This window comes from Mixophyes fleayi, chromosome 1 (genome assembly GCF_038048845.1).
Source record: "Mixophyes fleayi isolate aMixFle1 chromosome 1, aMixFle1.hap1, whole genome shotgun sequence".
Lineage (NCBI taxonomy): Eukaryota > Metazoa > Chordata > Amphibia > Anura > Limnodynastidae > Mixophyes > Mixophyes fleayi.
The window spans coordinates 33,934,862-33,948,759 of NC_134402.1; the positions used below are offsets into that span (position 1 = coordinate 33,934,862).

The 13,898-nt window shown below is 40.4% G+C and overlaps 1 protein-coding gene across 4 annotated transcripts in view; it reads left to right on the plus strand.

The window, feature by feature from the left end:
- HTT (huntingtin) overlaps window positions 1–13,898 on the plus strand; it is a 124,063-nt gene that overhangs the window by 40,930 nt on the left and 69,235 nt on the right. For all 4 annotated transcript variants that reach the window (XM_075194351.1, XM_075194346.1, XM_075194349.1 and 1 more), the window contains 10 exons: window positions 1,968–2,091; window positions 2,937–3,055; window positions 3,230–3,341; window positions 3,840–3,977; window positions 4,862–5,020; window positions 6,416–6,513; window positions 6,984–7,123; window positions 9,192–9,255; window positions 10,026–10,126; window positions 10,506–10,652. In XM_075194351.1, coding sequence (XP_075050452.1) covers window positions 1,968–2,091; window positions 2,937–3,055; window positions 3,230–3,341; window positions 3,840–3,977; window positions 4,862–5,020; window positions 6,416–6,513; window positions 6,984–7,123; window positions 9,192–9,255; window positions 10,026–10,126; window positions 10,506–10,652 — 1,202 coding nt within the window. The remainder of the gene's footprint in view (window positions 1–1,967; window positions 2,092–2,936; window positions 3,056–3,229; window positions 3,342–3,839; window positions 3,978–4,861; window positions 5,021–6,415; window positions 6,514–6,983; window positions 7,124–9,191; window positions 9,256–10,025; window positions 10,127–10,505; window positions 10,653–13,898) is intronic.

Here is a 13,898-nt window from a genome sequence, read left to right on the forward strand (position 1 = left end):
TAGCAGTATTCATTTGGAGAACTCAGAAAGTTTTCTGTGTTAATAGATTCAGCTGCTTTTTTGAGGGCTCGCTGTGTAGATCCTGACAGGGAGATTGCCAATCATGTCTGGATCTATTTCTTGGGTTCTCATTGGCTAGTTGTGACATACTGAGGAGTATGGGCCTTATTAGAGTTAGACATAAGGCAATGTTTGTAGCATAAATACACTCATGTGTACCAAAATGGGTCTGTCTAGACATAAGTGTATCTTAGGTTTACTGACCCTTAAACCGGGAGAGGTGAAACGTGGGCGGGCAAGCATCAGTTGAGTATAGTAAAGGAGTATGCACCCCGTGGAAATGTGCTCTAGTGAGACTTACAGATTGAATATGGGCTATGTTTGCAAAAATGTTTCACTGGGTCTTATTGTGGTCTTTAAATCTCCATGTTTGTGTTTCCAAATTCAGAATGAAATCTTTGAATTCCATTATACTTTCTATGAGGCTATGGGAATTCCTATCTTTCATAGAGCACCGGGAATTTAACATCCCTAAAATGTTTGTTTTTAACTATACAGTTTATTATTAACTTGGTAGATGTCATCTTCTTTCTGATTGAAATGGATTTTGCCCCTAGTCACATTACACTGACATTATCTTGATGGGAAGAGTATTGAGGGTGTTCTGTGCTCTCAGATATTCAAGGAAGGTGGTCCCTAAAATAAGCAAATTTCCCAATGCGTGTACTGGAACTTAAAATGCTGTGCAATACCCTGGTTGTTGCACCAAATTAGCACTCTTGGGCAATGTAACAGCAGTTTTCTGCTTTCACCACCAGAGGGAGCATGAAGAGTGCAAAGATTCGGGCAGAATTTTATCTTCTATTCCTGTGATCACAGTTGTATATATTTACTAGGGGTGGGAAACCAGCTCACTAGTTTTCTCATTTGGTAGATGGGCGACTGTTCCATGTGGACATTTTTCTAGAGTTTTTCAACTGATTGTTCTATGAGCAGATATACTGGATGGAGATCTGATGGTTTTCAGGGTAAGCAACAAAATGAAATTAGTTACTGGGATCCACAAGGTACAAGGATTAAATGTTCCACTGTGGTGCTCCAGTGTACTTTTATTATGTTTCTTTAGTTAATAAAACAACTAACTACGGAGGCTATACCAAATATACGACTGTGCTGTTACTGTCCAACGATGATAAGCCTACATAGATTCAGGGTTCTCTGGGTTTGATAGCACTACAGGCTCTTTTAGCAATCCATTCATTTTATAGCAATAATGGAATATAATATATGGGGCACACTTATTAGGGTAAGGGCTTCTAAGAGAAGTCATTCATTTGTTTTCCAGTGGAATTGGACAAGAGGTTGAGTCTTTGATATCTCAAGTTCTAAATTCCGTGTCTCTATATTTTCTTTCAATTAAGTTGGTTTAGGAAGATTGTGTGTATTAGAGTTTGCTCGTGTTTCTCCCTGTAGAGGACCACTAGATCCACATTGGGATCCTCGCCCTTGTGTTACGGACGCCTTAAAATGAGCCCTTGTTGAATCCGTTTGTAGAATATGGTATTTATGCTGGCCTTCCAGGATGCCTATTTGGTTGTTAATTTTACTTCAGTTTGGTAATTAATACCCCCCAGTGTTTAAACATTTCTATGTGGTTATTACCTACTATAACCCATGTTTAACGTTCTGATTTAAAATATGTAAAGGCTGTATGTGCCTATGTGTGACTGCTCGTAGAAGATACTGCGTACTGCCATGCTGTGCATGGTCTTTCTGAACAGCTTGATGTCCTCTAATCTTAGGTCATTGAGAGACTGGTATGAAAATGACTATATTGCATTGCCCCCTAACTCTCCTGTGCTATGCTTTAGGAGATGAGGTTCTGATAATGGTCCCATTGCTATTATTCGGTGAGTTTCGAGTATCGGGAAATACTTCTATAAGTCTCTTGTGTTTGTTACTGGCAGGTAATTGATGGCGCTGAAAACCAGTATTCTGGGATGCAGATAGGACAGCTCCAGGATGAAGAAGATGAAGGGACAATCATTCACCAGGAAGAGGCAGCAGATTGTTTCGGAAACCCATCTCTTGGTAAATTGACTGTTTTGTGCTCTTCTTCTTCATAAACATCATTGTGGAAACTCTCATTACATTCCTGGGTTACTTCTGTTTATCTGCTTTTAATTTGGGACCTCAGATTTATATGTTCCTGTCCTTCCACTTCAATTTGGCTCCTCTGTTTAATGTTCTAGAATATTGAAATATTTTAAAACACATGCAAGTAAGGGTATGTCAGTGTGATGGAAGGGGTGAGAGGAGGGAATAGGCGATTAAGACGACACCCATTTACTCCATGGGAGGAAAGAGTCCAGAGTACAGATGAATACATGACGGAGACCCCATTAGTAGGTCTTAAATTTACTTATTTGAAATATTTAAAATGAGATCTAATTAAGCATTGTAAAGTTGACTTTCTCTTTCCAGCCAGTGAGATTGCTAATGGGTTCCAGGTCTGTCCAGTTTTACTATTTTGTATAAAGAGAGATAATCTTAATATTGAAAAAGTAGTAATGAATAAATTACAGCAAATTAATTTAATTAATTTAGGCATTATGTTAACATCAATATAGGGAAGTAGATACAATTTTGCTATACACTTCTGTACTCTTAATATATGGTTTTACAGTACTGACTAGTTAGTTGCTGGCCTGACACATACAACTGCTTAGTCCGTATACCTCCTACAGGTCTGCTGTCAGTATAAGGGTTTATAGCAAACTCTCATTTTATATATTACATACTTTTTGCGCTGTTATCCGATTATGAAAAAAAATTGTTAATTTTTGGTAATATGCTTTCAGTTCAGTTTTTTTGTCATTATTTTACTTTTTAAGAAACCTTTAAATTAAACGTGTACATCTTTCTGATCTCTGAAGGACTAAACCAGAGCCGTCTGTTAAAAACCATGGGCCACAGCCGACAGTCCTCCGATAGCAGCGTTGATCGCTTTGTCGCCAAGGAGGAATCGGTAGACCAGGGAGACTTGGAGAATAAGGTGAATAGTCACATCAATAGAATGTAAATTATTAGACAGTTTTCCTGAGACAAATGACACATTGCACATATACCTGTATTTTGAAATATTTATTTTTATGTCCAAACGTATGTGTTTGCGGTAGTAGTTATAATATGTTAATACCACCTTTTTTTTTTTTTTTCCATGTTGAAGCCCCCCAGGATGAAGGGAGACATTGGACATTACACAGATGGCGACGCTCCCCCATTAATTCACTGTGTACGTCTGTTGTCCGCTTCCTTCCTGCTCACTGGACAGAAGGGTGGTAAGAACACGATTACATTGGAGTTCCTCTGAGAAATAGAGCTAAATTGAAAAGGATAATGACCCCAAACACACAAGGTCTCAGTATTAATAGACCTAAAATCCTATGTATGAAAGTGCTACTAAAGATGTTCATAAATATGTATGTTAAAGTGACATTAACTGTCTGACAGCAGAGTGTGGAGTCACTCAGCTTGTGCTCAATGTGACAACGAGTACAGTCATACATCATGTGTTCTGTCCTAGTATGAGAACACGATCTATCTAATCACACTGGGCTTTTGTAGGTCACCATTATTTTAGATTAAGCAGAATATAATTTTGTATTATGAAGTCGATACTAAAAATATGCAAAGATCCACACAATTTTCCTGGCACAGTTCATTGGGCACAGTGTCCTTCATGTTACTAAAATGACTTTGAGAAAGGATGAGAAACAAAATCTTCCGTGAGACAGCGCTGTGACCTTTTTTTGCTTGTTTGTTCTGGCGTTCTTCAGCTCTTGTTCTGGACAGAGACGTGCGGGTGAGCGTGAAAGCCTTGGCGCTGAGCTGTGTTGGGGCAGCTGTGGCTCTGTATCCTGAAGCTTTCTTCAGCAGGCTGTTCAAGCATCAGGCAGAAAGTGGTGATCCTTCAGGTACCATCGTGCTTCTACCCCCTTGTGTATAAACTCGGTTGTGGTGCGCTGCCATCAAAGGGTCTGCGTAGTGTCCTTCTTAGTGTGGTTTTGTACTTCTGCAGAAAAATAGATTTCTTATTTATAAAAGTTGGATATACCCAGACACCTTTCTTGTACAATCAGACTTGGACATCACAGTTCTGAACTGGTTAGAACCGCGTAGGACATAGTGATGATCTTAGACCGCATTGCAAGTAAAAATTATTATCCACTATTTATAGGGTGTCGCAAAGGGTTTGTGTTGTTATCCAGAGGACACACAACAAACCCGTACCTAGCATTACAGGACGATAGAATAAACACATAGCAATACAAAGCCTGGCACTACTAGGAGTATCTGCATTGGGGAATGAGGTGCAAGAAGTATATTCAGCGCAAAATGAAACCTGTGACCATGAGTGTGGGAGCAACTAGCTGGCTCAGAGCCACTGATTGAGGTGTACAGTCCAGGGAGAAGTGCAACACATAGCTGACCGCATAGGTCGTGAAAAGAGGAGGACAGGAGGGAAGAGGGCCCTACTCGCGAGAGATGGCATTCTAGAGGGGTAGGGGCAGACAAATGGGGGACATGGGGTTGCATGTGTGGGCACTTTTATACTGCAAACTGCAGTCTGGAAGATTGCATGATGTGAACTCCTGTCCTCCTACTATTTTATTAAAGTGTGCTGTGATTTGTGAGTGTGTTATGTTTATTGCTGGAAGTAAATGTTGCATAGTAATAGTTTATTCTCACTCCCAGTCATCTTAAATTAAACACAGTGAAGTATACATTGCTAGCTGCTGTGCATTACTGTCTGGTGTTGGCACCTAACATTAAATCTGATGTTTCTTCTCCAATGCAGAAACACAATATGTTTCAGACATTCTGAACTACATTAATCATGGGGACCCTCAGGTTAGAGGAGCCCTGTCCATTCTCTGTGGCACTCTGGTCTATTCTATACTGAACAAGTCCCGGTATGATGCTGAACAGTGGCTAGCCATTGTGAAAAACCTTACAGGTAACGGATCAAATATTTGAAATATCCACAAATACCACACATCTGGGTGCAATTTGTAGATCTCTTTTGTGACTTTATTGATTAGCAGATCTGGATACATACAGACAAATCTGTCGCAATTCTCAGCAGTGTCAGTAATTACGAATCTTTGCAGTAGGCAGGACTAGAACCATCCCGTATCCAATCGGTGCATCAGAACATTCACAGGGTTGGAATTAATCTGTATCCAATCAATGTTTTGGGAATTAACTAGGTTAGAACCCGCCCTTTCAAGAGATAGTTCTCAACGAAAAAGTTGACAGACATCTGTCGGCTGAAATACAAGCGGCAACAAGAGAGATGCTTGTAACTCGTGCAATATGTCTTTACATCCAGTTCATCTGTAGTCCTATATAGCTTTAATAATACTAAGTTTAAGATAATCTCCTTTTAGATAACATTGGTATTTCCAGTGTGTAGTTTTATTTTGTAATACTCCACAATATATACGTATTTAAGTATATGTAGAGAATTTGTGATAGTAATTTAACATTTTATTATAATCTAGGTGTAGGACTTGTAAGCAACACTAGGTGGCGCACATTGTTAAGGTTGCTGCATTGCTCAGCAGACTTGTAAACGTATACAATTTTATTATTATTATTATTATTATTATTATCATTTATTTGTTAGGCGCCACAAGGTTTCCGCAGCGCCGCACATAGTACAAACAGTAGACTATACAGGGTATAACAGTACAGAACAATAAACAAAAAGTACCAATACTTCAGAAACTCCAGGCAGGCAGATGCAATAAACACGGAGCAGAAGAACGGGTAAGGAGACAGGAGGGAAGAGGGCCCTGCTCATGCGAGCTTACATCCTAAGGGAGGGTTGACAGACCAGGCACAAGAGGAGCCAGTTGAGGCAATGGGAGAGAGGGGAGAATGAGCGGAGGAGATAGGGGTTAAGTGGACGGACGGTAGGCTTTGAGAAAGAGGTGAGTTTTGAGTGCACGTTTGAAGGAGCACAGAGTGGGAGAGAGGCGGATGGAGCGAGGGAGGTCATTCCAGTGAAGGGGGGCTGCACGGGAAAAGTCCTGGATTCTGGAATGGGAAGAGGTGATCAGAGTGGAGGAGAGGCGGCGGTCATTGGCCGAGCGCAGGGAGCGGGTGGGAGTGTGAATGGAGAGGAGGTTGGAGATATAAGGGGCAGTAGAGTGGGAGAGAGCCTTGTAAGTGGTGGTGAGGAGTTTGAAAAGAATTCTGTAGGGGAAGGGGAGCCAGTGAAGGGCAAGGCAGAGAGGGGAGGCGAGAAACAAGAGAAACATTCTATAAGATAACTAGTAAATGTGTTCCATTTTCTGTTTAGGTAGATTCTGTACTTGTAGTAATCAGTGTGATCTATTTTTGGTAGGGAATACATTTTCTTTGGAGGATTGCATTCCTTTGTTACAAAAATCACTGAAAGACGAATCGTCTGTTACGTGCAAATTGGCTTGTGCTGCAGTCAGGGTGAGTACAAATAGGTTTTCTATACATTGCATCTGTTCCTGTGCTAACTGGCCTTAACATTACTATAGCACACAATGAATATTCAAACAATATTGTAATTTTAATTTAGTTTTAACTAGTATGTAAACCAGATTAAGCAAATTGTGGTGCTCTGTTGTACAACTAGACCCAGCATGCTTATATAGGCTGGCAGAGAGGGCAACCTTCAGCTTTCCCTATCTGTGATGTACTGAAAGCTGGAATATGGTCCCTTGGATCAACGTACAGTTTGCCAATAAATAATATTTGTTTGCAAAAATGAAGTAATGTAATGTGCCTAGAAGATGCAGTTTTCCCTATGCAGCACACGGAGATTGCAAGTTTGACTCCTCTTTTCCTATTAATTCCTGTTGTAGTCTGACAGGTGTTACTATCATTGTTGTCTTGCTCTACTTGCCCAAGAGTATGTTTGTTTGTTTTCCTCTTTCCAGCACTGCATCTCGAGCTTATGTTGTAGTACATACAGCGAGCTTGGTTTACAGCTGATGATTGATCTGCTCACCCTCAAGAACAGCTCCTACTGGCTGGTGCGGACGGAGCTCTTGGAAACGCTTGCAGAAATTGATTTTGGGTAAGTTAATATTCAGTACCGTTACCTCCTCTTTATAGCCATGTGCATTTTGGAATTCTAATAACTAATACTTCCAAAAAGATAGTAAAGCATGGGGGAGCGTCCTGTTGTGTGCTTACAGAGTGTCTGGTGAGCAAATTATAATAACACACTAGTTCATGGTTATATCTGTATTATATGTAAATACCTTGAGATCATTGTATAATTATATCCATTTTGGATGATTTTATATTGCGTTTATTAAGTTCTTAATGAGTCTATAAGAGTGTCATTTCATTTGTGACTTTCTAATAATACCATTATTTCCTCATGTCAGTCTTAGTCATGTGCGATAATCCCCTCACACATACAGGTGTTTGGGGGCTTGGCGCAGTAGCAGATGTGGGTAGAACGATATTGCAGGCATCTCACATATTAAGTACTGGACACTTTTTAAAAAAAGGGGCAGATTGAATTCGATGCGAGGTGCCCCAACGTGACTCCAGAACAGTCTGTGAAGACACCGTGCCTCGATGTCCTGACTCTGATCGCGTCCCATTGAAGTTCAAGGAAAAATGAGTGGATATTCCTTGGCGTTATGGCCGGCAATGTGCTGAGCCCGTACATCAGGGCGATGTCCGGCGGCACCTCGTGGCAATTGAATCTCTCTCCCAAAGAACACGTTTTCTGTTAATAAAAAGGATGCACTATACAAAAATGTATTTTCCATCAGCCACACAGGGAACACATGCTGGTTTGTAGGTTTAAATCCCACCCATAGTATTCAGGACAATTCATAGAAAAGTTCTCCCAGAAGAAGAGCCACCCCCCACCCCACTCCTGATTTTCTAGGCAAATCCAGTACCTGTTCCACGCTAAAGTCTTTGTATATGTCTAACAATCAACTGAGTCGTTCGCCTCTGTACTTTAACTTGGATAAGCCATGCGTTGTTACTTGCAGCATAACATATCGTCCTGCGGAGAGTTTTTCTATTTGGAATATTTATGAACAGTTTTTCTCTAAGATGATAGACCCTTATATGCCTGCTAAAGCTTCACGTAGACTACGTTTTTGTTTCTGTATGCGCAATCAGACTTGCTTGTGAGTGGGTGGGGTCAGATGTAAAGGTCACGCCCACTTTCACATTAGCCAATGAGTGAAATTCACTGACCGTTAAATAATATGTAATATCCTAACATTTCCTTTAACAAAGCATTCACAAACCACAAGTACATTTCCAGCATGAGTGTTTAGAAATCATCAAAAGTGGGAGCAGCCGAGTTACCCTAATTTTCAACAGTTGTTTTTATGAAGAGTTTCTTAATTTTGGATGTAAATAAAGGATATCTTAACACATTGTGTCTTCTTTATGAAAAGTGCTACTTTCAACTTTATTTAATTAATTCACTAAAGTTACTTGTTGATATTGGATATTAAATAATTCCATTAATATCCTGTTAAGAGAAGTGGAAAGAAACATTTTTCACTTCTTTAAGATCAGATATTTGGCTATTCCTACTAATAGGGCAAAAATGGAAGCCGTAAACTTAGTTAGGCCGGGTACACACTACAGAAAATATCTCCTGATGCGATATCGTTAATGATTTTACCAACGACTGAAAGTCCCGATCAGCATGCCGATTGATGTGTACAGACTATTAATGTTTACCATCAGATCTGTGCTCTTCATCTGTCATAACCATCAGCTGAAAAGATCGTGACTCTGCAGACGTCCTAGAGATCTATGGACACTGGCGGTCATTAGTGCGTACACACTGCAGGATTGGAATGACATCGTTCCATCTTTGAACAAGCTTTTTAGTACATTTATAACATCAAATTATGTGATGTGCTTTGGAACGATAATTGTTCATCGTTGGAGCGTACACATTAATCTGATATCGGTTCAAACGGTCATTTATCATGTGATTGGCCTGATTAATCGGTTGAAAAACCTGTTGTGTGTACCCAGCGTTAGACTACGACAACAGTTCCGAGTAGGGATGTGGGTTTTTGGGCAGAATATTGATGTGACCTCTATATGAAACAACGTTCCAGCATCCAACAGGTTTTCTTTTTTTTTTACAGGTTAATCAGTTTCTTGGAAGGGCGAGCAGAAGGGCTCCATAGAGGTGTACATCATTATACTGGGGTAAATACAGATAATTATGTATGTTTGTTTTGTTCAACCAATGGACTATATACTTTCAGGGACATTTGGTGGTGCCCTGAATGTTAAAATTGATGATTTTCAGCCTAAGGTGCTTTCCAGATTCTAGGACATTGTGAGTCCGGCCTTAGATCAGGATAGGTCTCCAGGTCCAGAGGGCTCTCTTCACTCTCTGGACATGGTTAGGGCCTTGAGGCAGGCATCTAGGTTATAGAGCGGGGAGGGGGGTAGCTTGAGTTTTTTGGGAGTAATGTTAAAAAGTGTCTAAACTCCTGTTACCACGTTCTACACCCCAGTTGTTTCAGTGTCCCCACTGGAGAAAATGATTAAAATATTATTTTGTACCTTTCCCACTAACCTGGAGGTGTCAGTATTTAAATTTGTCATTTTTTTTTTGTTTTTTTGTTTTTTTTTAGTGTGTGTTGTCAATAATTTTAATATTAATAAAGCCATTTCAGCTGTGTCCATTTATGGCGTCACAAAGTAACCTTCAGCATTGCAATGTAGGAAATACTAATATAGATGCTGTACTTACATATTCTGTATTTTACAAGCAGTGTGTTGTCACTTGTTTATGACAAAGTGTGAATTATCCTAATTGTATTGGCTGTCGGATAAATGTGAAATGGATCGCACATACGTGAAACATTCCGCTTAGACTGCTTGGATACTACTTTTTTTTATTATTTGAGTGTTTGATTCCGTTTATTAGACGCTCTGTTTTCTTAATATCTGATCTGTGTCTACTGCAGCTGTTACACCTTCAGGATCGTGTGTTAAACGGTGTAATCGTCAGCCTTCTGGGAGATGAAGATGCCCGGGTGAGGCATGTAGCTGCAGCCTCATTAGTCCGGTAATTAGTATGAAACATGGGATTGCATTCTCTTTGTTAAACTACATCTCAATGTTCGCAGATGTTTCTGGGTTTCTCCATGTCACACTGAGTACAGCAGGGTGTGTCCTCCACCAAGCAGGGGAGGGCTGGCAAATTTTGGCCCAGGGTGCAAGACTCAACTCAGCAGCCTAATTTAAAGGGAAAAAAATCCAGGTGGCACAGTGACCCAGTCCACGGTAGCCCATTATGGGACGGGTCCGGGGACTCAGTGTAATTGTTGTTCAGTCGTTTAAACATTGATCCATAAACTATTTCTCTGCATGATTAAAGTGGATTGGGGCACAATCACAACTGCTGACACCTCTTTATTTTAAGTGCTTTTTATCTTGTTTTACAGACTGGTTCCCAAATTGTTTTACAACTGTGACCAGGGGCAGGCTGACCCAGTGGTAGCCGCCGCCAGAGAGCAAAGCAGCATCCACCTGAAACTTCTCATGCACGAGGCGCAGCCGGCGTCTCACTTTGCTGTCAGTACCATCACCAGGTGTGGGCAATGTTTCCTTACTGTACAGATTTTATATCAAGTACTTTGTTCTCATTTTTAATACGTTACTTTGAACAAAAATATCACTTGTACACATTTTTGTTTGTTTTTATAGCTATAAAAGCTATAAATTAAATCTTTGCGTTTTTCTGTAATACCCTACCGCGCTATGAAATTAGGTTGGTCACCATTGAAGCTGAGAGAGAACTGCTAGATTTTCAGTACCATAGGCCCAGGTTCATGTAAAACTCTGGTAGAACTGGGAAATGAATTTTGTTTTTCACATGGGACACAGGAACGGTGGAGATTTGACACAAAGTAAAAAAAACGATGACTCTTCCTGCAGGACATCAGAGATCCTCCTGTCAGTCATACACCCTGGCTCTCAGCAAGGCATGTGAAGGGAGGGGGGAAGATTTTACAGTACACAGAGCTCAGAAGGGAGTTCCAAAGTCTGTCTGCTCGCTACATCATGTGACTGTGGTTGCCATGGTAGTTACATGACATTGTGCAGATTTGTAAATCATTAATAGCAGCCTAAAGAAAAAAACCAAGGAAAAATAGTAAATGCCACCAAGATCCTTATTGCCTGCCACTGTGATTTATGTTAAAAACACATCTCATACTCTTTCCTCTCATGCACACTGGATAAATATCCCCAAATAGAATCTTGGTACTACATATACATAAATAAACAGCTTGTACTCAACCCAATCCTTTTTTCCCATCCTTTTTTTTTTTAATAGAGTGCCTGCAGGAGAGTGCATTTTTTGGGTGTCTTTGGTAGCGTGTTTGTTTTTGTGATTATCTAATGCCACTACTGTTCTGATCCCAAATACCGCAGCTCTTCAGGATAGTACAGATAGGAAAATAGAGTTCATTCTAAAATCTAATTACTCAGCTGTTTGTGCTTTCCTGAGGCACATTTCAGTGTCGGTTAGTGGGTATACTATTGCGCTAGGCTACTGTGGGGGTGTGGTGGTGTGGGTATATGCGCTACTGACACTAGTTTCTCAAAGCACTAAGATAGGTAATACAAGAAAAATGTAACACATATCTTTCTTTAGCCGTGGAGCGGTGATTGTCGTGGTCTGACTTTGCGTTTTTTGTCCATGAGGTGTGGTCGTGGTGATGTGGTCAAGGTTTTGTGGAGCCAGAGGGTGCTAGCCCCAGATAGGTATTCAGGGTGAGATACAGAAATGGTTAGAAGGTTGAAATATGGAATCACAAAATAGGAGTAAATAATAGACGATATGGATTAAGAGTGTTGATGGAGGTAGAGGTATTGGTATAAACCAGTGGTTCCCAAACTGGGTGCCGCAGCGACCTCCCTGGGGTGCCGTGGCCAGGGCCAGTGGTAAGCAAGGCGGGTGACTACTTGGTAATTATTTTGGTTTAGGGGTGCCTTGAAAAAATTATAGGGACCCTAAGGGTGCCTCAAACTAAGAAAATTTGGGATCCACTGGTATAAAGACTGATGAAGTAGGTGGAGTGGAGAGATGAATTTTATTTTGGATTTACTTGGTGGTGTAATATAAATGGAAGTTAGAGACGAAAAGTAGGGGTCATAAAAGTGAAAATTAGCATAGATCTCCATCTATCCATGGACCATGGGCTTGGCTGATCCTCTAGCAGAAACAGTGGTTCTAATAGACTTCAGATTCCTGGGTGAGGGCATTATGGATCAAGGATATAAAATCGATCTTCTCAGGGCCACACCCACATGTTTTCTCTCCACTGGCTTTCCAGTGCACAGATCAAAATGCTGCTGCTATAATCACCCTACTAGATCAGAGGGGGGACAGGGTTCTATTCAAACCTATTTCTACCACATCCAATTGGGGGACTCCGGGGACATTGGGGTATAGTGTAGTGGAATAGGGCTTTGGGCACTTTAAGAAAGTTGTTAGTTATTCTTCCCCTATTCTTTTACTTATACCCCGGTGTTCTCCCAATGGATTAGGAAAAGCGGATTTTACGCAAGTCAGATTTAGACATTATGGTGTCTTGGCAGAACCACAAGATGGAGCGATTCAGCTCAAGGACCAGGGATCTGCAGGCATTTCTTGTAGGTGCCATGATGGTGCCTTGTGATATATTTGTCTGTGGCTCCATTGTGGCATCTTCCTCTGTTTTACCATCTGGGTTCAGTACGACTGGCTTAATGTTGTGACAGTTGACGCTGATTCTTAAAAATAAGGGTGATAGGAACCATGCTCAGAGTAAACAGACCTGTTTTGTCCAAGAGTTATTATGAGGTATGGAGGGCCTATAGTTCTTGGTGCTAGTATAGGATGTTTCTTATGATTTATTTTCAATTGAACTTGACTTTAGTATGAAAGGCATTACAAAAGGCTCCTTTTGATGCACTGGAATCACATGTAAAGACTGTATTCCTTCTGGCTATTTCCCCCAGCTCTGACACCTGGAGGGTGAACTGGGGGCTCTGTCTCCCTATCTGATTTTTCATGGTGATAGGGCCATTCTGTGTATAAAACTATCCTTTCAGCCTAACCCTAAAGTGGTTTTTAAAATCCACTTCATTCTAAACATTGTGATTCCAGAGTTTTTATCATTTCTCCCTTTAAAAGCTTACATCACCCTTTAAAAAAAAGAAAAATCCTCAACTCTAAACTTTTGGTGCTCTCCATATCTAGCTCTCTCTGTCCAATGTCCTATTGGAGGCTTGATATTCCCATGATTTACTGTTCCCCAAAGGATTCAGAAAAAAAGGTTTTAATGAAAGTATAAAAATCCAGTTTTTCCATGGGATTGCTACTTTAATTGTCTCCTGCAAAGACTGCAACTGACTGGATAGCTAGTCTTATGCCTTGGCGTATAGTCTGCAGGAGAAGAAGTACATTACTTCTTCCTTACTCTGTGTTAAACCAACAGAGCCTATTCTCACAGTTCTTGTGTTCCCCCAAAGATTTAACGATAGCTACTAAAATCCTGACTAGTTCGACATTGTGTTACTGTGGCTAAACTTACATATTGAATTGTTCATCTGTTAATGGATGTCTGTTACTTTTTAAAACCTTTCACTTGGTATATCGGCATATATCTACCCACACATATAACCTTAAATCTTGGTTTACCAATGTGATATTTGTGAACTCTGCATGAAAAACTATTGAGTTTATCAAATAAGTAATATTGTAGCCCCACTAAGAACATATTGTTTTACAGCATGCATGGTTTTGTAGATTGAAGGAACAATAAAGATAACCATTGAAATCAAGTATA